This window comes from Phoca vitulina, unplaced genomic scaffold (assembly GCF_004348235.1).
Source record: "Phoca vitulina isolate PV1807 unplaced genomic scaffold, GSC_HSeal_1.0 scaffold76, whole genome shotgun sequence".
Classification (NCBI taxonomy): domain Eukaryota; kingdom Metazoa; phylum Chordata; class Mammalia; order Carnivora; family Phocidae; genus Phoca; species Phoca vitulina.
Genome location: NW_022589779.1, coordinates 3516752 through 3539232, shown reverse-complemented (window position 1 = coordinate 3539232; position 22481 = coordinate 3516752). Strand labels below are relative to the sequence as shown.

Below are 22481 nucleotides of genomic sequence, written 5' to 3'. Positions count from 1 at the left end.
CCATTTTTTTGACCAGGAGATCTACACTACTATTAAGAGTATGTGACTTTTCAAAAGTTTACTAACAGTAGGAATCGTTCCAAAAAGTTAATGCTAATTTCTCTGCCTAATGCAGAAGTAAAATGTTGCCCATCCAAATGTATTAATCCATGTTTCTCATTTATCCTGCACTTGAATTATATTCTGAGCAGCAATACTACAAAGACTTTGTACACAATATGAAGATACTGTATTTTCCCTGTATATATCCATGAATCACCTTTAAATTAACTTTAAGGAATCTCAAAGCTTGCTACTGTAAACTAGTACCCTCTTCGGTGGAGACCATTTTACTCACAAAAACAGCTTCTAGCAACTGGCTAGGAGAATCTCTGTGTGGCCATGGCCAAGATAAATGACCTCGAAGATTTAGAGCAGTAGAGACAATTTTGTTAAATTTTGCCTCAACAGATATTTAGCAACATGTATCAAGATTGAATTTTACCTGAAGCTAAAGGAAATGTACTGAAGATGAAAATAACTCACTTTCAACCTTGTAGACAAAGATATTGAGATGTGGAAAAATAGCCAATCCCTATTCTTCTAAAAGTGTCAATCAGCATGTTTGATAGCTGGAAGTTTGGTTTTGATGATTAGCAGTCATGTATTGAGGTTAAATGACGTGTTTGTCTCATGGCTAATACTAACTAAATCTATCATCTTGCCAGTGGTTATTGCAATGAGGTCACACTTTTGGTGTAGAACAAACAGACACTAGGAATCTATCATCATCATCCCACGAGAACTATATATACTGTTAAGTGAACCAAGAAGGAAGGAAAGAAAAGCATCTCACTATTAACCTCAAACACTTTTAGAAATGGATATTTGTATCCATATCACTCTCATACATTGGGTTATGGCCTGGGGAAATGAACACCCCTTGCTGTACATAGTGGATCAAAAAAGTAGGAAACAAACTAACTCAAATGTTTTAAGATGCATCACAGTGGTATCTGCCTCTTTTCTTCTGATGCTTAGCATTTTATTTCCCTAAGGGCAAAACTCCTAAAAGGAGAAAAAGATCAACTTCTTAGATGAATCAAATTAAGCAGCTAATGTAAAAAGAGATTACTTTGTTTTGCTATAAAAATAAACAAGATAGCTCATTCTCAGCTGACAACCAACTTCAAGTACACCTTTATTTTACGAATCCCTACGGATTGCACATTTAAGAACACTAAAGAATAAGGATTCTGATTTATTTGGTTTCAAAATGATTGTGACAGCGTGAGAAGGCAGAGTTTTATGTTTGTTTTTCTGATTTAGCATCCCTCATTTCAAACAGTCCCAATGAAATGAGAATGCCAACCACACAAGGCACAGAGACGAGAGGCTGCCTGAAAGTGTCCCTGTCGTAAACCGTAATGGTCCTTCCAAGGATACAGAGTGTGACAGCCATACTCCTTAGAAGATGTCATGTGGGAGGTCTCTGGGTAACCCGGAAGACAAATCATGCCCGGTGCACTTACTACACTGCTGTGGTTTTGAAGTTAGGCTATTTTGACTCTAATCCACGAAATTCAAAGAACTGTTGAGATTTTTGCTATGATGTGTGCTGCAGTTCTCTTAGGAATAAAAACTCAAAAAAAAAGAAAAGTTAAATCTAAAATGTTCCTAAGAAGAAACTTATGTAAAATCATAAAGAGATGCACAGGAAAAAAACAAGTTTGATTTCATACAGAAGTTACCTCTTGGGAAGAGAGAACGGAATGCAGTCAGCGGTGGTGAGAGGTGGCTCAGCAGTGCCTACCATCTTTTAGTTCTTCAGCTAGTGTGCGGTAAATGGACAGCATGCTTTTTTTTTCCTTTTTGCTTAGTTTTAATGATAAGCTTTGAAAGAATTCATCAAGCCCATGTAGCAAAATGTGAAAATTGATAATAAAAAAGCTGAATATGAAACTGCATGTGCTGTGAAGGCAACTCTAAACATACGTTTAACAGATGAGGACAAGAAGGGAAAACGTGAAAAAGTGATTAATTGTTAAAGTGGTAAAACTACGGGACATTGGGGCAGAAATTAATCAGAGGTGATTTGAAGGTTTGGTGATGGAGAAAGGGAAAATATAACCTGAGGAGAATTGAAGCTTCTGTCACGTAAAAAGAAGGAAATGTTCAGTATAAATCAATTTAAACATTCAGTATCCAGCTGACCTTTGAACAACAGGGGGGTTGGGGGCAACCCCCTACTCCCACAGTCAGAAATCTATAGCTTTTGACTCACCAGAAACCTAACCATTAATAGCCTTCTGTTGACTGGAAGCCTTACCGATAACATCAACAGTCAATTTACGTATTTTGTATATGTATTATGTACTATATATATTCTTACAATCAGGTAAGCCAGGGAAAAGAAAATGTTAAGAAAATCCTAAGGAAAACACATTTGCAGTAGTATAAAAAAAATCCACATGTAAATAGACCCACACAGTTCAAACCAGTGTTGTTCATGGGTCAGCTCTATAACCAGTTTGAACCTGGGCTTTCTCTTCCTCTTCTCTGTACTCACCAAATCATTTCCCATTTTTCCAATTAAAGAAAAACGCTTCATTTGGTATGCACATCTAGACTTAGTATTCATTGTACTATAAGAAAATACAATTCAGAGCTCTAAATTTAAGACAAGGTGAAAGTTCATTCGCAGTTTTTAAATATTACAAACAATAACGGGCATTGTATTGAATTTCCTACTTAGTGCATATTCGGAATTTGATACGGCCTAACACCTGTAGGCTTAGAGCTTAAATTAGGAATGTAAAATAAGACAATGATTGAAGACATTTCTCACTTCTACAGTAACTATGCCATTACAAATCTCAGCTGTTTCTAAAGGTACTTGATTAGGTGGAGACATACAAGGCAAAGGCAAATACACCTCAGAAAGATTCACAAATGCCTATTTTTCCTACAGGCCTTCACAGCCAGAAAGAACAAAAACTTGCAAATCTCATTTGCAAGATTTTCCTTTGTTTTAATTTCACTGTTCCTTATTTCCCATGGCCTTGGATAAATTCAAATACAGGACTGTTTTGATAAAACTCAGAGTAGAACCTCTAATTTATCTACTATTGTTCTGGTGCATTTACTTCATTTTGATCCATTTCAGTCAAGCTTTCTTGTTTGCTCTGAAATTGCAAAGTACTCTGAGTATCCTCCCATGATTGGTTGAAGTAAATAAGCAGTTAGAGAAAAAGGCCATTTCATTGAAATTCAAAGTAGACTTTAAAGACTTTGCTGTTGTTCTCTGGCCCCTAATAATGCAGGCAGTCATCAAGTTATAGAAATATTCTGAGAAGACACTTTCATCACTGGCATACTTCACATACACATCCCAAAACGCCTTCAGAAACTGATAGAAGATGCTTCCTCAGAGAACCACAAATACCATAAAAGTTACATTTTTCCGTAATTCTACTCTACTAAGAAATTCAGATTTATGAAATCAAAGTTACCGTAATACCCAGAATTTTCAAATCTATCCTAATACCCACAAAGTGACAGCAACTTCCCAAGCTTCATTAACTCTGGGCCAGTTAAAATGAACTGTAAAATAACATTCTGTTCTGTTCTGGTAATCCCATCTTTCTGCTAAAACTCTGTCTTGTGCCTAGGATGATGCAAAGCAGTGAGGATCTTACCTTTTCCACATCTGAACTTTCTCATATGGCTAAGCTCTTGCAGCTCCTAAATCTCATTTTGTTTTTCTGCACCCCACACTCCTCATTCAATGATTAAATCTCTTCGAAAGCTGAAATTCAGAACCCTTCCATTTCTATCTGCACGTTAGAATATTGTCCCAAGAAAAAATTTAACAATTTATTTGTACAGAAAGGTGTCATTGTTTCCCCACAGACTTGTGTCTCAAGCCATTCTGTTAAAGACAAAGAGGGATAATTTTATTATATTAAAATATCTGACCTTACTATGAGACCAAAGAATAAAGACTTATCTGGAACTCATTGCAAACTGCTAAGCATGGCTCAGAAGTCACCTCACTGTTGGGACTTGAGCCATCTCTGGCAGTCCCTCCAGTCCAACCCGACCCCACCTGTCATAGTTCTCTGGGGTGCTCAGGATTCTCATACTGCTATGCAGGTTCCCCAAACAGTATGAGTATACTTTAAAGCCACAGACTTAAAATCCAGTAAAGACACTGTAAGTGAAAGCCAGGCATGAAAAACAAAACTGCCCGCTAACCTTCATTGCTCGAAGACTTAACCATCTATGCTCTTTTAAAAATTTGCTGCTCTTTTTAAAATTCTTTCAATATACATTAGTTCTTAAAGTTAAGAGATTTCTACCTCTCTGCTTCCAATATTTTCAATCTCTTCTGCTACACTCTTTATTTCCTCTCACTCTTCCTTCTCAGAAAATAGAGAACATGTTCTTAATTCTCATGTAAGCCTAAAATTTAAGTATCTTCTTTATTTTATACTGGATTAACTCCAAATTGTCTCTATTCCTTTCAAGTTGTAGAAGTTACATTGGGTCAATTTTCTTTTACTTTAATTTTTAGAGAGGCAAATAGAACAAAGTCTTTAGACGAAACCCAGCGGGTTTTACAGTTCTAATCATTTTAAATATGTTTCCAAGAAATACTTTTATCTTGCCATTTGGGACAACATGGATGGACCTGGAGGGATTACGGTAGGCAAAGTAAGTGAGACCGAGAGACAAATACCGTATGATTTCACTTCTATGTGGAACCTGAAAAACAAATGGAAAAAACAAAACAAACAGACTCATAGGTACAGGAAGCCAATTGTTGGTTACCAGAAGGCAGATAGGTTGGGTGGGGAAGGGGATTAAGAAGTACAAACTTCCTGGGCGCCTGGGTGGCTCAGTCGGTTAAGCGTCTGCCTTCGGCTCAGGTCATGATCCCAGGGTCCTGGGATCGAGTCCCACATCGGGCTCCCTGCTCTGTGGGGAGGCTGCTTCTCCCTCTCCTACCCACGTGTGCTCTCTATCTCTGTCTCTCTCTCTCAAAAAATAAATAAAAATCTAAAAAAAAAAAAAAAAAAAAAGAAGTACAAACTTCCAGGTAAGTCATGGGGACATAATGTACAGCATAGGGAATATGATAAATAATACTGTAACATCTTTCTATGATGACAGATGGTAACTGGACTTATCATGGGGTAATTCTGGTAATAGATAAGAATACTGAATCTCTATGATGTATACCTGGAACTAACAGGATATTGTATGTCAATTATTGAAATATAATTTCATTCTAAAAATGCTTTTAGAATAAAAAATATTAAATTTTAGAATAGAATTTTATATGTATTACTTATTGTTTAAAATGGGGGAAAGAATTAGCATTTTTTTAACCCCATCTATGTGCCAGGTATTCAAATGTATCATCTCATGTAATCCTCACAATTAGTATTGTAGTATTATCCCCACTTTTCATGTAGAAGAATAAAGGCTCAAAGAAGACAAAGACTTACTGAATTTTAAACTCAGAGTTGAGGGGCACTTGGATGGCTCAGTCGGTTAAGCATGTGCCTTTGGCTCAGGTCATGATCCCAGGGTCCTGAGATGGAGCTCCTGCTCAACAGGGAGTCTGCCTCTCCCCATCCCTCTGCCCCATGGCTTGTGCTCTCTCTCTTGCTCACTCTCTCTCAAATAAATAAAATCTTTAAAAAAATAAATAAAATAAACTCAGTTGACTCCAAACCTCTAGTACCTTCTAGTATACCATGATGAGTTGAATACATAACATTTTAACTGATTTTCTAGGATTTTACTGTTTGTTATTTAATTTCACATTTATTAAAATTCACACGTAAACATTTTTAAGTTAAAGACTCTATGAGGTCAATTAATCCAAATCTATTCTGATCTACAAAAGCGAAACCCTTGTGTGTTGCTTTGTAACAGAGTAATCATGTTTCAGCCATCTGAGAAACTTCTTTTCCATTACTGTATATTGATTATGATTCTCATCAGTTGTGTTAAAAAGACTTTTTCTCTTTATACCTTGCTTTTTTCCCCCCCCAAGGAGCCTATTTTGTTTTATAGCATAGTTGGACTTTTGCCTAGAAAATTATAAAATCATTCAAAACAAATAGTATTTATCTCATCTTTCTGAAGAAAAAGAAACTTCTCCTATCTAACTCCAACCTCATGACTCTTCTCTGATATTTTTCCAGCCGTAGGTGTTAGCATCTGCTGTTGCAGAATCTGCTTCTGATTGGTAGGGACTGGGGTGAGGACTAGAGCCAAGATCACTTTTTACATTAACTATTATATAATCATAGCACATGTCCGACTCCACGGGTTACTGATACTTTATCAAAGAATGTACATCTTTAAGTTCATCTTCATCATGTTCACATTTGTATTTTTGAGATTGTACCCGAAATTCTCATCCATACAACCCTTAAATAAAGCAACTGACACCATTCCCAGAATGTAGGAACATGGAGACATCAACTGCTTTCCTCCTCTGCCACGTTTTGAGAATTGCAGCAGAGATCAAGCTCTTCTGGAAATGTACTGCACTCCTCATACTATTAACCGCCTCTCCTCCCCATTTCACAATTTAGATGGCTGCTCAGGGACAATCAGAAAAAATGCGGAAGAACAAAATAGCTCCAAATAGTTTCCCCAGACTCTGTTCTCTCTATTCTCCCTCTCTTTACTCCCCCACATGTCAAATACGCACAAAGCAGCCTACAGAGGAGGTAGAGTAAATGGAAAAGAGAAAACCAAGGCATGAGGCAATACCTTGTGCTTTGAGAAGGACCAGGTGTAAAATTTGGAACACAGCATTCAAGGAGGGAGCTGAGCCAGGTTAGCACGAACACACAGTTACTGCCCCTTTTGCAAGGCCCACAGTTACTTATTACCCCTTTTGCAAGGCCCACTTTCTGAAGTTTCATGCTATTTGTCTCAAATATGTGGTAGACTTCAAAGAACACTGATTTAAAAAATGATTTAGAGCAGTCAGTTGCCACTTACGAGTCAATGTGCTATACTTCTGAGGTCTGCTGTAAGCTTTTCAATAGGAGATAACATTCTCCATTTCTTGGTTGTATTTTTTCCCTCAAGATCCTTCTTCTGATGATCTCTTGATCCTGAGACATACTCCTTAAGTGCTCTGCAATTTTTTCCCTTTCTGTCCATCAATAATTTAAAGTAAACATTCTTTTCAAAGAGAATAGTGTGACCCTCAGATTACTCACATCAGCCCACTAAATTCTCTTTTTTAATTCTTTCACTTAAAAGCATTAAGATGAACTTCAAACATAAAATTTTACATTGTTTGAAAGGCATTTGCCTGAATATGTTAAGTAATGTATCCACTATTTTTCCAAGAATCTTAAGAGGCCACTAGCATAGTAAGATTATTATATTTCTTCCAGGCAGTATCTGGATCTAGTGATCCTCTAATATTCGCACAGTGACCTGGTTCTTGACTTTGATGGTTACATGTAAGTACTGAAGAAAAACAAAACAAAACAAAACAAAAACATAGGTATTGCTTCCAGTAAGTTTCATAGTTTTTAATCTTTAAAGGAAATTCTCTATCTCACTATTTTACTAAATCATACTAAGATGTAAAGTACAGCTATAGGCTCCTAGCCCATTTTCTTGAAGATTATGGGCAGAAACAGCACAAATTAATGAGTAAGACATACTAGAGCTTAATATGGCATTGGAAGGATTTAAATAGTAAAGGACCAAAATTGTGATCCTGGGTAAATTTAAATCTTAATCATCACTGACTGATTTGAAACAGGAAGAATCAGAGCTTGGATTAATAGAAAGAGCTTGATGGTTCAAAGGACTGAGTTTGAGGTTGGGCCATGATTTTTTCCTAGGATCTTTGGATAGTCACAGTATTTCTGGTACCTTAAATTTTCCATTTATGAATGAAGATCATAGTACTTAAATGAAATAATGAACTCTATGTTGTAAATTACTCAGTGGAAACATATTACATACATTCAAAGTTGGTTCTTAATAAAAATGATTATAATCTTAAAATGTAAATAATTATTGAATAAAAAACACCAAATTCAAGGTAGCTTCTTAAGTCACTTAAAATAGTTGGCCAATTTTGAAGGAAAAAAAAAGCAGTATCCAAGAGCATATTGTTCTTAATGCTTAAGCACCACAGAATTGAGTATAATCAAGCAAAACCTACCATTTTGCCAGTAGAAAGAATAAAATTCTTGCCACTAGTATCTTCACTGCTGCGTTAAAACATTCACCTCAGGTAGCGTTAGCTGGCTGACTATTGAAAATACAAAGCAGTGCATATTATGTTTATTTCCATTAGTACAAATTTTAATATTATTCTAATGCTGCTCACATTATTTGAATAAAAACCAATTGTTTGGCCACTGTGATTTTAAAGAACTATTATTCTCCCCCAAATTTTGATTTATTTATTCTATTATTTATCCATGAATAGCTTGAACACTACAAAATGCTTTGCCTTTCAGTTTTTTGACAGCAATCTTTATTTTAGAATGCTACCCTGACATTCTGCTGTATCACTGGGCAGAGCATGTCAAATATGCTGGTAGTTGTAGTATCCGTACAAAATTACTTGTATTTCATCTTTTATTTACTCTATCTTTGAGAGTTTTCTTTTTCAGTCAAGTTTTAAGCATTTTCAACTTATGAAATTTAACAGGACTTGCTGGCAAATAAAAATAACTGGCATTTAAAACCATCCCTCATGTTACCCACCATACTGAGTACTTTGCATATTACAAATTTACATGTCACAAATCACTTACAGAGTTTATATCAGAGTCTCTTCTCTCCACCCACCTCCCATATTATAGATGTTGAATCTGAGGTTCAGAAAACTTTAACTTGGATCAAATTTATTTGGCAATTTTAGTGGCAGAACTTGGAGTCAAGATTTCTGATCTTTCTTATATCTGATATTGCCCATTAATGTTATGATTATCATCAGATTTTTTGACAAACGATTTTCACTGATTTGGCATAAATAAAAAAAATTATTTCAGTTTGAAGAAGCCTGATAGTCCTATACAAATATGTTTACCAACCTAAACTCTTCTGAACAGTAATATAATTAGTGAATATTTGCTCAATATTCAGTGTGGACACAAAAGAGTGCCAAAATATATGGAAAGAGCATGAAAACTGAAGACCTAAGGCTGATCCCAACTCTAATGATAATCATGTTATGGAAGCTACATTTCAGATCCTCAGTGCTCTCATCTATAAAATGGAGATTCTGGTATCCACCACCTTAGTTTCTCTGCAATTTTGTTTTTAGAGTCAAATGGGCTGAGGTAATGGGAAAGGGGGTCATAAAGTGAAAGAACTATATAAATGAGAAATTAGATTAGGGAATACTGCAAGTGCCGGATATAAGGAAGGAAAATCCATATCAGCGTTACTAATACAATTCTTTAAGAGCATCTTTCTTGGGGATATACAACATAAAAATTAGGAAAAATAACAGAAATAAAATGAACTTTATTGCTTTTTCCATAATCTTCTACAAGAAAAAATAAGGAATACTTGCACAAAATTTCTAAATGATCCAGAAAAATTGATATATGTCTAAAGTTTAATCAAGATTTGATCAGTAGTATTAAAAAAAAAAAGTATACCCTTTAGTTTTAACAAGGAGTCCAATGGAGCCACATCCTCCCTATGTATAAACAATATTTGAAGAAGGCTTTCTCTGTCTCTAATTACGCTTTTGTTTCTTCAGTAAGCATTTGTTTATGACTTCCCACATACTCAACCCAACTGATATTTCACAGAAGATCCAAGGAGAGGAAGGTAACAGTATCCCTCCTCAGGTAGCACCCCCATGTTGAAGAGGCAAATTACAAAGCTACTAGAAAACAAGGATCAACATATGATAATACAAGTGAGAAAGCATAAATAAATGTGGGTGAGAGACAATATAATAAGTGCTCGTGTGTGCTATTACTCAGGCAGACATTTGGAGGAAGTCTACCGGGAGTCTTTTAAGGGAGGAAATCACTAAGTTTGACAAGGAAAGGAGAATCAAGAAAACTGTACATTCTCAGTGAAGATCTGGGCAAATTTACAAAAACAAGCATGATTCACACAGGGCCCTGAGGTCATATGCTCACAGTTGCAGGGCTTCCAGTACAAACTCTAAAAGAAGGGGGGAGAAGATTCAAAAGGGAAAAAAATAAAAACCCACTATTTTATACATATATACATACACACACACACACACATACACACATAGAGAAGTCCCTTCAAAAGCAAGAACAGAAAATAAATCAAGAATCGCGGGAACTGTAGGAAAATAAAGATGAAAGTTCAAATCCAAGAACCAGGAAACAAAAAGAAGAAATGATGCTACAAATTGCCAGGGAGAAAAATACACTGAGAGAAACAGAGCAAACAGCAATTGGAGAGGAAAATTAACAAGTTCGGTCTATAGCAGCAGGAATCCATTGGATAATCAAGGAAAAATGTCCTCTGGAGAGCTAGACAAGCAAGGGGCTTTGTTTTCACTGTTGTCCACCTGTCACTTTGTATAGTAATGAAATTAATGAGCCTGACTCTTCTTTTTCATGACTGGAAAGACTCAAACATCCTGCTCTTCTTCGCTCATGCATAGCAACCACACAGTTCTCCTGTCAGTACAACCAAATTGCTCCAAGTTACAGGGAATTCTAAAAATGTTGTCACTTGCCCCTAGAATAATAAAGTACAGGGGAAGAAATCCTTCCAAAACAGGAGGTAATAAGGCTAGGTGGCATTTGTCTTTGTTTCTTCTAACTGCCGGCCTGAAGTTGTACGCTAATATCCAGAAACAGGAAATCTAACTGCCCGTTTAGCTGATCTTTTTTTTTTTTTTTTTAACATAATTGGATTTAATCACAATATGAAATTGCTTAAAAAAGAAACAGGTAGAGACTCAAATATTGAAATATCCAAAAGTTGCCAACAGGTGCCCTATTCAAGTCTTGGAATCGATTTTTTTTTTCTTGGACATCTCTGCCAAGACAGAAAACAGATTAAAAATGATGTTAACCAGGGGCGCCTGGGTGGCTCAGTTGGTTAAGCGACTGCCTTCGGCTCAGGTCATGATCCTGGAGTCCCGGGATCGAGTCCCACATCGGGCTCCCTGCTCAGCGGGGAGTCTGCTTCTCCCTCTGACTCTCCTCCCTCTCATGCTCTCTGTCTCTCATTCTCTCTCTCTCAAATAAATAAATAAAATCTTTAAAAAAAAAAAAAAATGATGTTAACCAGATTCAAAGCGTCAAAAGAAAACCAAATACCAATTGAATCCAAATCCAAAAGATGTTTATTGTGAAGACTTTTAACACACAAGAAGAAAGTTAGCTTCCACTGGGGAAGAAAAACCTGAGACATACTCCTTTTCAGTTTTGAACGTGGAAATCAGAACTCAAGAGAGACATGCTACAAATTTGATAGGATAAATGGATTTCCCTTTACCCACGAAATTGTGTTGTCCACAGCATGACTGAAAACTGTTACAAACTTCCAAAGCCTTCCGAACTGATGAGCCCGTGAATCGCCTTCGCTTCTGCCAACTTACCTGGCATCCCTTCCTGTTTACCAATGCACTTCTCCCCGCAGCCTGCAGACAGCAAGCTCTCTGGCTGACTGGAGCCTTATCTAAATCCTCTGCAAGTCCTGCTGGGGCTTATCTCTGCCTGAAGACCCAACATCATTTTCCGTGTCAAATTTCAGACATTCCAATATTGTGAAGATATGGATGACTTTGCCTTATCGTTGAAAGCAGACTATTATTAGAGACATTTTGTAAAATTAATTATTTGATTAATACCTGTGCAGATAAAATGGCCTTCAGTCAACAAACTTTTGTTATCAAGACAAATCATTGCATTCAACAAGAAACATCAATAACCTTACTAAGTTATTCAGCAGGGGCTGCGAGTGTGTCCCGTAGCACAGTACCCACCAAAATCACATCAACAGATAGAGGTTCTGGTAAAAATTTCCCAATGTACAGGTTGTGATTTCGTGCTTTTCAAAGCAACATATTTTACTGACAGTTTTTTAATGTACTAACAGTTTTTTTTAAATGATTTTGTGCTTTTTAAAGCACTATATTTTACTGAAGTTTTTAAATATATTAACAGTTTTTTAATGTATTAACAGTTTTTTTAGAGGGGCAGATTTCCCATTTTATTAAGTTTTAAGGTTTTTAAAAAGTAATTCTAAGTAAGTGTTCATTTGATGAGTAAGATTGCTTTGACTACATAATGGAATCAGAGTCAAGCCAAAGACCCCATTTAATTTGACATTTAATATGCTGTCCGGTGTTGTTCACAATTTTCTTCATGTATATTATCATGAAGAATCATGTCACCTCTGCCCAGCTGGACTATAAGCTGTTTAAGTAGATTATTTCAAACTTGTTCATTATTCCTTCAATGTCCTGAGCATTAATGTGTTAAATAGACACTCAGATGGATGAGTGAATGAATGAATGAATGAATGAGCCTCTCTCTTACATTACTGTTTATACAATCCATCTGCCTTAATGAGTAGCTAACTCTACTCAATGGCTTGGATCATTTTTACAACCTATTTACACAGATATATCTTCCAGTTTGCTTTCTGTCAGGAGCAATATTGAAAAAGCTAAACAGAACTATAGAAGAGGAGAATGTGAAATGTGTTAAGAGGGTAATTCTGAAGGCTATTTAGGGAAGGCTACATGTGTTTACTATAAGGAATTGTCTTTTCATTTACTGTGACCAAAAAAGGCCATATAGATTCATAAGTGTCTTGCTGAGAGCTCTGTTTAACAAGGTAGTCTAAAAACCAAAGGAAAGAAGAGAAGGAAGAATTAAGGAAGAAAAGGAGGGAGGGAGGGGAGACAGACAACAGACAAGAGGAGAGGGAGTCAGGAAGGAAGGAAGGGAAGAAAAGAACTCAAGTCCCCAAAATGCTATTTTCACTGTAGCAAGCCAGTTTTGGAGCTTACCTCAAGACTCACCTCTTGCTTGGAGCCTTCATTGAACTCTAGGACCCATTACCTTACCCTTCCCTAACCTGCTGCCTACAGAGCCCACCTACTCTGAATTTTATGCTTAACACTGAACTGTCTATTTCCTTCTAGTTTTTTCCTGGAAGGTATTCTTTGCAAGCTCCTAGAGAGAAGGACCTGCCTTCTCTCTTCCCCCAGCATCCCCAGCATAGTATAAGCACATCACAGATTACCAAGAAAATAAATAAAAGGTCAAATGACCAAATGAAGGATTAAGTTTTTTGTTTGTTTGTTTTAAATTCCCTCATCTTGGTGAATTTTACCCTGATGCTTCTGGGAAACGAGTTTGTAATTTGGAATCCAACGGTCTTTTAGACCGGGACCTGTAATCTCCACAAGGGTACCACACACTCCCAGTTGTATAGAAATTTAAATACACAACACACGCCCTGTGCACACATGCACTTATATTTTCCCATCAAGACACTATAGATTTTGTCGTATTTTAAAAGAGCCATATGATTCAACGGAGGCTTCGAACTCTAGCCTCAAGACTGAGTAAAAAGTTTAATACCCAGAAGCGAAGAATGCATAGTCTTTGAAGCTGTTTCAGTCTATAAGAGAAACTTTTCATTCTGACCTTTGACTGGTTGGTTTATTCTTAAGCCATATTCTGTGTGACTTCATACAGTGTTTTAAATCTCACATTTAATGTGTTGTCTCCAGAGGTGGTTAATGAGAATATTAATCCACATATTTCCAATGCTTTATTTCTATTTGCATTCTGCCATTTAGAAAAAGCCTTCAAATGCAAGGTTTATTTGGCTTGTTGCCAATTCTTGAAAAATTATCCTTGTGTGTTGAAAATTATTCATAAACAGTCTAAAAGTAAAGCTTTGCAGTAGCTTCTTTTTCTCACCGTTTAACAGTAGAATTATTTTCACATTCTATTCTGCGTCTTGCATCAATGCCTGATGATCTAGAGAGACAGATTGTTTGGGGTAAACCTGGAAGTTGGCGAAAAGCTGCAGCAAATGTAAGATTGAAGAAATATGTAAGTTCTTCATAAGATGAATGATATAGACATCAGTGCAGCGATGGGGCACTCAGGACAAAACAGAGATGTGGCAAAGGTAGAAAAGGCTTGAAGTTATTGCTGAATTTCTGTAGTGGCCATAGCAACGGTATTACCTAGATCATCTTGAGGCTCTTGGCTGAAATATCTAGGATTGATGTAAATGCACAAGCTTCTATTTCTCAGAGAGGAAAATGCAGCCCATCTTGTGAAAGAGAAATGGATTTTAGGTTGTTTCTTAATATAATGAATGGTAATGGAACCTGCCAGATAATGCAGAGCTGCCCTTGAAAGTGAAATCGAGGCAGAAATAAAAAAACAGTGAGTTTTGCCCTCGATTTTATCCAAAATCCAATGAGTAAATGCACCAGAAGGTTGCCAGCCTAGGGGACTACAAAAGCTGACTACCCAGGGATGTGGCAGGAGAGTCAGAGCTGAGGAAATGCGACTGAGTAGCAGACCGAAGGAAAACATATTGGAGACAAAGCTGTACCTCAGAGACCATTCCACCTTACTTGTACTTGAGCCCAAGAACATGGCTGTGTGGGTTTCTTTCAAGCCACCTAACATTTACTGAGCACTAAGCTGGTAGGACTGAGGCATTTTAGAGAAGGCAAAAAAATTAAAAAAAAAAAAAAAAAAAAGTCTATTCTATTTAGAAGTGAGAGCTTAGAATCAGGAAATCTAGAACCAGGCTCCTCTTGGCCATTGGGCACTTTGTGTAAATTTTATAAAGCTTCTCTCCCCAACTGCTCATTCTGTAGGACTACTCTATCTGATGAGCAGACTTTGGATTTGGGGGGCATAAACGGGACACCCCGGGCTACTCTTCAGGAATAGTAAGATTTTCCCTTTCATAAATGTACCCTCTGCAATACAAGGTGTTCTCAGTGACACTTGGCTCTATTAAAGAGAAGGAAATTCAGAGTGTCTACTTTAAAAAAAAAAAAAGTTTATGAGGGCTCCTTAAGTAAATAATTTTTACAAATTTGCTTAGTGCCAAAGCCCCCCTTGGAGAAAAAAAATATTTTTTAATCTGAGAATAACATTTTTATTGTAAAAAAGAATATTTACTGCTCACTTTCATCAATAAACGTCCCCCTTAGAGCACTAAATTTGTACACGAGTACACATTAAGCCATGGAGATTCTATCTGAAAACACCATATTATCCTCTAAGTACAGAGTTTGGCAAATTTAAGAAATTAACTTTTAAAAAAATAATTAAGACCTACTTTTTAACATGTAGGAAGTAAATAGTAAGCTTCATGATTATACAAACCATGCTTGGCACTATATTACAGCCCTGTAAAAAATGCCAGGCAAATAGATGTTCAATAATAGCTGTTTAAATACTTAATTTTTTAAACTGCTTAACTTATGCCAACTCCTCATGCAAGAATGGCCTCTCTTGATAAGGGGAAATAGTTGTTTGGTTTTTCTCCCCCAACAGAAGACCTGCTAATGCAAATTTACTTCTAAATGGTTCCAAATTATTTTTTTGTGTGTTTTTATCAAATACCAGTATTCAATTCATGAACAGTCTACAAAGAGCTGAGTTTTGAGTTTTTAAGAAGTGAATTTCATGTGTAGGGTTATATTAAAATGCCTTTGATATATTTATACAGATTTGGATTTATTTTTCAATAAGACATCTTTTTATACTAGCCTAAATGACCCAATGTATTCCACTACATAGTCAATATTTCTCACTGGGTGGGAGGGGAAATTTTAGCAAACATACGTAGTACTTTTATTTAAAAATCCCTCAACGTGGACACTTTTGCTGAGCCTTGAGAAATAATATTTAAATGGACTGAAGAAGAGGAATAGCATTTCAAGAAAGAAGGAATATGTTTGAGGAAGACATGGGGATAGAACTGAGCAAAGAGCAACGAGTGACTCTGTCACATGAAAGGTAACCTCCAGCCCACACCTTACAAGTAGAAATAGATGTAAAGGAAGCATAAAACATATGGAAGAAGAAATGGCACGACTTGCCCCTCAATCAGGCTTGGGAGAAAATTTTCCACGTGGTTCCAAGATACAACAAGCAGGCAATCATTGAAGAACTAAGAGGAGTCATAAAGCTGGTTTGGTGAACTGGATTGAGATGACGGATTCATAGGAAACATTCTATAGGCAGTGGGAGATACAGTCCCAACGTATTTAAGAGGGAACAGAATGGATAACTGATGTAAAAGTTTAAGGCGTGGGAAAGAAGGCACTCAACAGTGAGTGAATGTGAAAATGAACAAGGGCCTAAGAACTTGGAATAAGAACTCCATTTAAAGACTCAGGAATGGGAAAGGAAAGAGGAAAAATGTCAGATCCATACAAGATGATGCTGGTAAGGGCAGCAGAAACAACAGCAGAAGGAAATTTCAAAAAGGAATATATGATCAAGATTTTCTCATACCATGGACAATGTTGTTTGTGTTCGGCCACAGGAAAACCACTGGTTGTCTTTGAGGGTGTCTTGGTTACAATGTTAGTGTCATGAGAATGGTTGCAGAAGGGATAGGTCAAAGCTGTGAATGAGAAGATCATAGAAAATATAGAAATAGCCCACACTAATATTCCAATTGTAGAATCATCTATATGCAGAACATCACAAATCTCTTGAGGTCTGATTTCTATCTCTTGAGATTTTGATCGCTGCTATGATGAATTACCACAAATGTAAAACTACACAAATTTACTATTTCCTCATTCTGGAGGTCAGAAGTCCAAAATAGGTTTCATTAAGCTAAACCCAAACTGTCAGAAGAACGGATTCCTTTTTTAATTCCCAATTTTGAGATTAACAAATAACATTGTCTAAATTTAAGATGTACAGTATAATGATTTGATATATGTATATATTATGAAATAATTACAATTGGGCTAGTTAACACAGCCTTCACCTCACATGATTGCATGTGTGTGTTGTAAGAACATTCAAGATCTACTCTCTTAGCAAATTTCATCTATATATACAACACAGTCTTGTTAGCTGTAGTCACCATGCTGTATATTAGATCCCCAGAACTTATTCATCTTATAATTAGAAGTTTGTACTTTGACCAACACCTTCCCATTGATCCCACTCCCCAACCCCTGGTAACCACCATTCTACTCTTCGTTTCCATGAGTTCTCCACTTTTATAGGTTTCACATTTAAATGTGCTCATACAGGACTTGTCTGTATGACTTCCATCACAGACTTTTTTCACTTAACATAGTGCCCTCAAGAGTCATCCATGTTGTCACAAATGGCAGGATTTCCTTATTTTTTATGCCTGAATAATATTCCAATTTTATACATTTATACATTTTCTTCATCCCTTCATCCATTCATGGACACTTAGGTTGTTTCTTTATCTTGGCTATTATGAATAATACTGCAGTGAACATAGGGGTGAATATACTACTGTAAAACAGCAAATTTTTTTTCCCTTGGGTATATACCCAGAATGAGATTACTAGATTATATGGTAGTTCTATTTTTAATTTTTTGCGGAACCTCCATACTCTTTCCATAATGGCTATACGAACTGACACCTTCTTAAAACTGTAGGGGAGAATCCATTTCCTTGCCTTTTCCAGCTTCTAGAGGCACCTACATTCCTTGGCTCATGGTTCCTTCCTCCCTCTTCAAAATCAGCAGCATAGAATCTTCAAATCTCTGATTCTGAAAATCCTGCCTGTCTTTTTCACTTGTAAGGACTCTAGTAATTGCATCAGTTCTATCTGGATGTAACCCAGGATAACCTCCCCATCTCGAGATCCTAAATCACATTTGAGAAGTCCTTTTTCCTGTGTATAGTAACCTATTCATGGGTCCCAGGGGATAGCATGTGGACATTTTGGAGGAATCCGAATTCTGCCTACCACAAAGTCTAAGTTAAAACATCAAAAGCAGTTTAGAATTGACTTTGATTAATTCTTATGCATCAGTTTACCTTTGGGTTAAACAATGTGAGATTAATTTATTAACTTGAAAATGAAAATAACATTTTTAAAGGAAAGCTTTTACACTAATCTATTATTTTCTGCTGAAAGGTCTTTAAGTTAAATGTTAAAATTCTTGTTATAAAATTTCCATTTAATCATAGTTGGGTGACAGTAACAATAAGCTAATAGCTTTCTGCCAATAGCAATATTTTGATGAGCCCATTTTTTATTGAAGCCATACTTTATATTATGGAAATCACTCTTGGCAGCATCTTCTGCTCTTATTTATTTTTACTGTTTTTTTAATACAGAATGTTTTATTAAAAAGGTTTCAAAGCTAAAGATGTTTTCCTTTGTATACATTTAAAATATATATATTTTTTAGCTAATAATGTAAAGATATATTTGAATTTCTCAAACTATTTCATCTATAGTTTTTCCTCTGTATAAAGTTTTTCCTGTATAAAATTGAAGGGGTAATGAACACAACTGCTATAAATATTAAGTGAGCTAATGAATGTAAAAACAGTAGCAGCTGCTTGCCCATATTAAGTAGGTCTTCCATCAATTTTTAGCTTAATAGAAAATATATAATATTTTTTTACTCATATTGAAACATTTCTATAAATACTACTAATGAATAATACTATAGATGGTGTTTCTTACCAAACTTACCAATTCAAGTATTTGGTTGATCTCCACAGAATTTAAGATGAGAATTCAATTCAAATAACTCAAATTAAAAATGGTGGTTTATATTCCAAATATCAGTTCAGTCAGGCTTTCATAGGTAGGGGTACACAAAATGATAACCTTAAGGTTTTTTTAATTCTATCTAAAGGTGCCAGTATATTGTGAGGAAAATTTTGTGAGTTTCCTATATTCAATATAGAATATTCAAAGTTAGAAATTAAGCTATTCAGGAGATCAAACCTAGAATACGGCAGCACTTTAAAAAATAAAAATCACAAAATAAAATTTTCTCAATGGTTATAATTTACCTTCAAGTTGCACTAGTTAAGATTTCCCCCTGTAATACTATGTCCCTATGTTTTTAACTCCTTGTGATTAAATCATGTTGCTGTGCTTTCGCTATTTTCTTTCTGTGAAGTTGTCAAATGATCTCTGTCTTGTCCTGTGTAATTTAAGAGACTTTTATGTAACTCTCTGACAGACTATCACACAAGTCCGACTAGAAGAATAATTTACGAGGTTCAAAATGAAGGGTCATTATTAATACTGTCTGAACTGCAATGAATACGTAGACTCTCTCGTTCATGCGTAGCAGGGTTTTAACTAGATCAGAAGAGGTATAAGGTTTTAAATGAGGTGTTATGAATGATATCACTGGTTACATAAGTTTAATTAACATTTTTAAAAATATGATTGTTTAAGGAGATTAGAGAACGTAAGAAAACATGGTGTTTGGTGTGGACTTATATATTACTTTCCAGTATTTCTTTGGCTGAAAACACAATTTCAGAAGTTGTGCTTTTATATGTCCTTAGGCTAACCTTTATTAGCCAATTGTAAGCTGGAATAACACGCATAGTAAGTGTTCGACACCAAAAGCTAAATGCAGAAGGACAGCAAAGAGTGGGGTTTTCTGAGTTTTGAAGAGAGGTTAATTTTTAAGTGCCTCTGCTTTACCGAAGTAGTCCTGACTTGTGTTCAGCAATCATTGATCCTAATGATGTTTGTGTAGCTAGAAGAAAATAGTACTTTTTCTTACCATTTCAGTGTCCAGTGTCTCTTCTTAATTACAGCAGGCAAATCTAGTTACTTCTTCTGATCAATCTCAATAGTTAAATAAATCCTTTCCGGGCAAAGTGCAATCTTAAATATTTCCACAAGAGCTTTTTTTATAATATAAGCACATGGTATAGGATACACCAAATAAGAAAAGAGAATCACTTTTAGTAGATGGACAACTGTAATAGAAAAATGTTTTTATGTTTATTTATATATGCTCTATTATTTTAAACAGAGCTGATAAATCTGAAGCCTTTTTACTAAAAAATCATCTCTTCCTCTCAATTTCCCCTAGCATATCCCCTGAACTTCCGTGTTTTTTTAAATATGTATTTATTAGTGTACATGTTTATGTCCCAACATATACTCGGAGTGTTCCACATTACCCATAATACTTAGCTGTATGCCTTGAAAATAGATAGCTAACATCGAGTTCCTGCTATGTGCTGGATGCCATTCTAAAAGTTTTTGTGTATTAACTCCCTTAATTTTCAAAGGAGACGAAATAGGTACCACTATCATCTTCACTTTATAGAGAAGGAAACTAACTCAGAACAGTTAAGCAATCTAGCCAGAGTCACACAGCCTGAAAGTGGCCATCCTGAATCAAAGCCTGGTTTCAGATCCACTGAACATAACCATTGCCCTGCCTCTGCAGACCCTGAGCAGGTAAATGTCCTACTTTTAGAGTGGGTGACTTTCAGAGCACCAAGTACTTCTTCCTCACCTTTATTACATTATATGTGTTTTCTCTGGTTATTCAATTGATGTCCGCCCCTCCCATTATACCCAGAACATATCAATAGAACCTCTAGTATTTAACAGATGAGTAATAGCAGCTAATATTTATTAAGCTTTTACCATGTGCCAGGAAATGCATCTTATTTTAATCTTCAGGAAGTCTATGATACCTACCAATTTACCTCCACTTTAGAGATGAGGATACTGAGGCAGAGGGAAATTAGATGACTTGCCCAAGATCACAGAGCTAATAAATGATAGAGCCAGGATTTCAACTCCAAGGCCAAACTCCAGAGCTGTGCTCTGGATGAAGGAAGGAATGGATGAATGGAAACCTAGCTTGGAGGAAGGCATATTTGACATGTGCAGAAGGGTGAAGTAGAAACAGAAACCACCATCCAGGCAGGGGACACACGGGTAACATGACACAGAACGTGTGCCTGGAGCGCTCAATAAATACAAATTAACCAGTGAATACTTTTGTAGCCGATTGGTTAAAAGGTTTGTACATGAAATGTTTATTACTAATGCCTTCTACATCTTTTTTTCTTTCAGTGCCACCATGGGCCTTAATCGCCATAGCCATAGTTGCTGTCCTTTTAGTCCTGACCTGCTGCTTTTGTATCTGTAAGAAATGTTTGTTCAAAAAGAAAAACAAGAAGAAGGGAAAAGAGAAGGGAGGGAAGAATGCCATTAACATGAAAGATGTGAAAGACTTAGGGAAGACCATGAAAGATCAGGTAATGTCTTCATTCTGTATTACTTCTTTGATGATTTTATTAAAAGTTAATAAATGGCTTATTATTTTATACCAGATAAGTATAGAAGTAAACAACTTCTGGACAGATGTCACTGTTGTCAAAAATGCTTTGCAATCCTTTCATTCATTACTCAACGTCCCAAAGTGCAATGAAAACATTTGGTAGGGTTTTCCAGGCTCCTAAGCATCTGACCCAGAAAAGGGCATCGACGACTGGCAGGGCCATCTTGACAGGCCCAGCAGACTGGAATGATGCCTGAGTATTTGGATTACATCTGTTCAGCCAGTCTTAATTGCATTTAGAGTTAGAGAAACAGAATCGAGAGTATCTGAATGTTTTCCCTCTTGGGCAGGGTGCCTTTCTCACATTACCACTGTTCATAATCACTGTTAAATCACTCAGACTTATGGCCGTTTATCACACTAGATGAAAATTACCATTCCTATAGATCCATCCACCTCAATAATAGGCGCTCAGGAAGAGTGAGTTAAACAGTGAGTTAAAAGGGAGAGAATTACGAGCTAGTCCTAAAGAACAGGGCATAATTTTAGGGCAAAATTCTTGTTTGGAAGAATTTTAGGGATAATGAAACCACAACACAGGTTATGGAACCCATCTGGCTGGGTTATCTTCCAGAGTCTCAGTAAGCTATTTGGATGTTCTTTACATCGTGGTTTATTTTTATTAAATTAACTGGATGATTTGGTTCAGAACAAAGTTTACTATTAATAGTTATAATTAAATGCCTCTTCAATTTTTTTTTAATCATTTTCATACTGGATATCTTTAAAGAATATTTAATTCATATTAATAACATAAATGTAGAGCTTTTTCATAGAAAGAACACTTTCAATTATCTTTGTTTCCTTTCAAATAATTCAAAAGTTTTATTTATTCCCAAATAGCAACATACATTGACAGTTTTTTTTTTTTAATTTTTCTAAACGAATTAATTACTATTAATTGAACTCTTGACTAGGTGAATCTTCTTAAGAACAATTTAGTCAAGGAGGGCATTTTTAGCACATTTGCATAGTTTCCTAGTTAACCATCCACTCAGGGCCCCAACTCCACTCCCCAGCTTGAGATTTAAACACTTTTTCTCAAAGATACTGTAATGTCTGTTGACAACAATTTCACAAACGCTCTTCTGCACTCACTCAACTTTTGTTTGGTTTCAGAGCTATAGAATGTATGCAGTGCCT

The 22481-nt window shown here is 36.0% G+C and overlaps 1 protein-coding gene across 2 annotated transcripts in view; it reads left to right on the top strand.

Moving 5' to 3' along the window:
- The window catches only part of SYT1 (synaptotagmin 1), a 520416-nt gene that overhangs the window by 346996 nt on the left and 150939 nt on the right, over window positions 1-22481 (top strand). For both annotated transcript variants that reach the window (XM_032393709.1, XM_032393708.1), the window contains exon 5: window positions 21071-21255. In XM_032393709.1, coding sequence (XP_032249600.1) covers window positions 21071-21255 — 185 coding nt within the window. The remainder of the gene's footprint in view (window positions 1-21070; window positions 21256-22481) is intronic.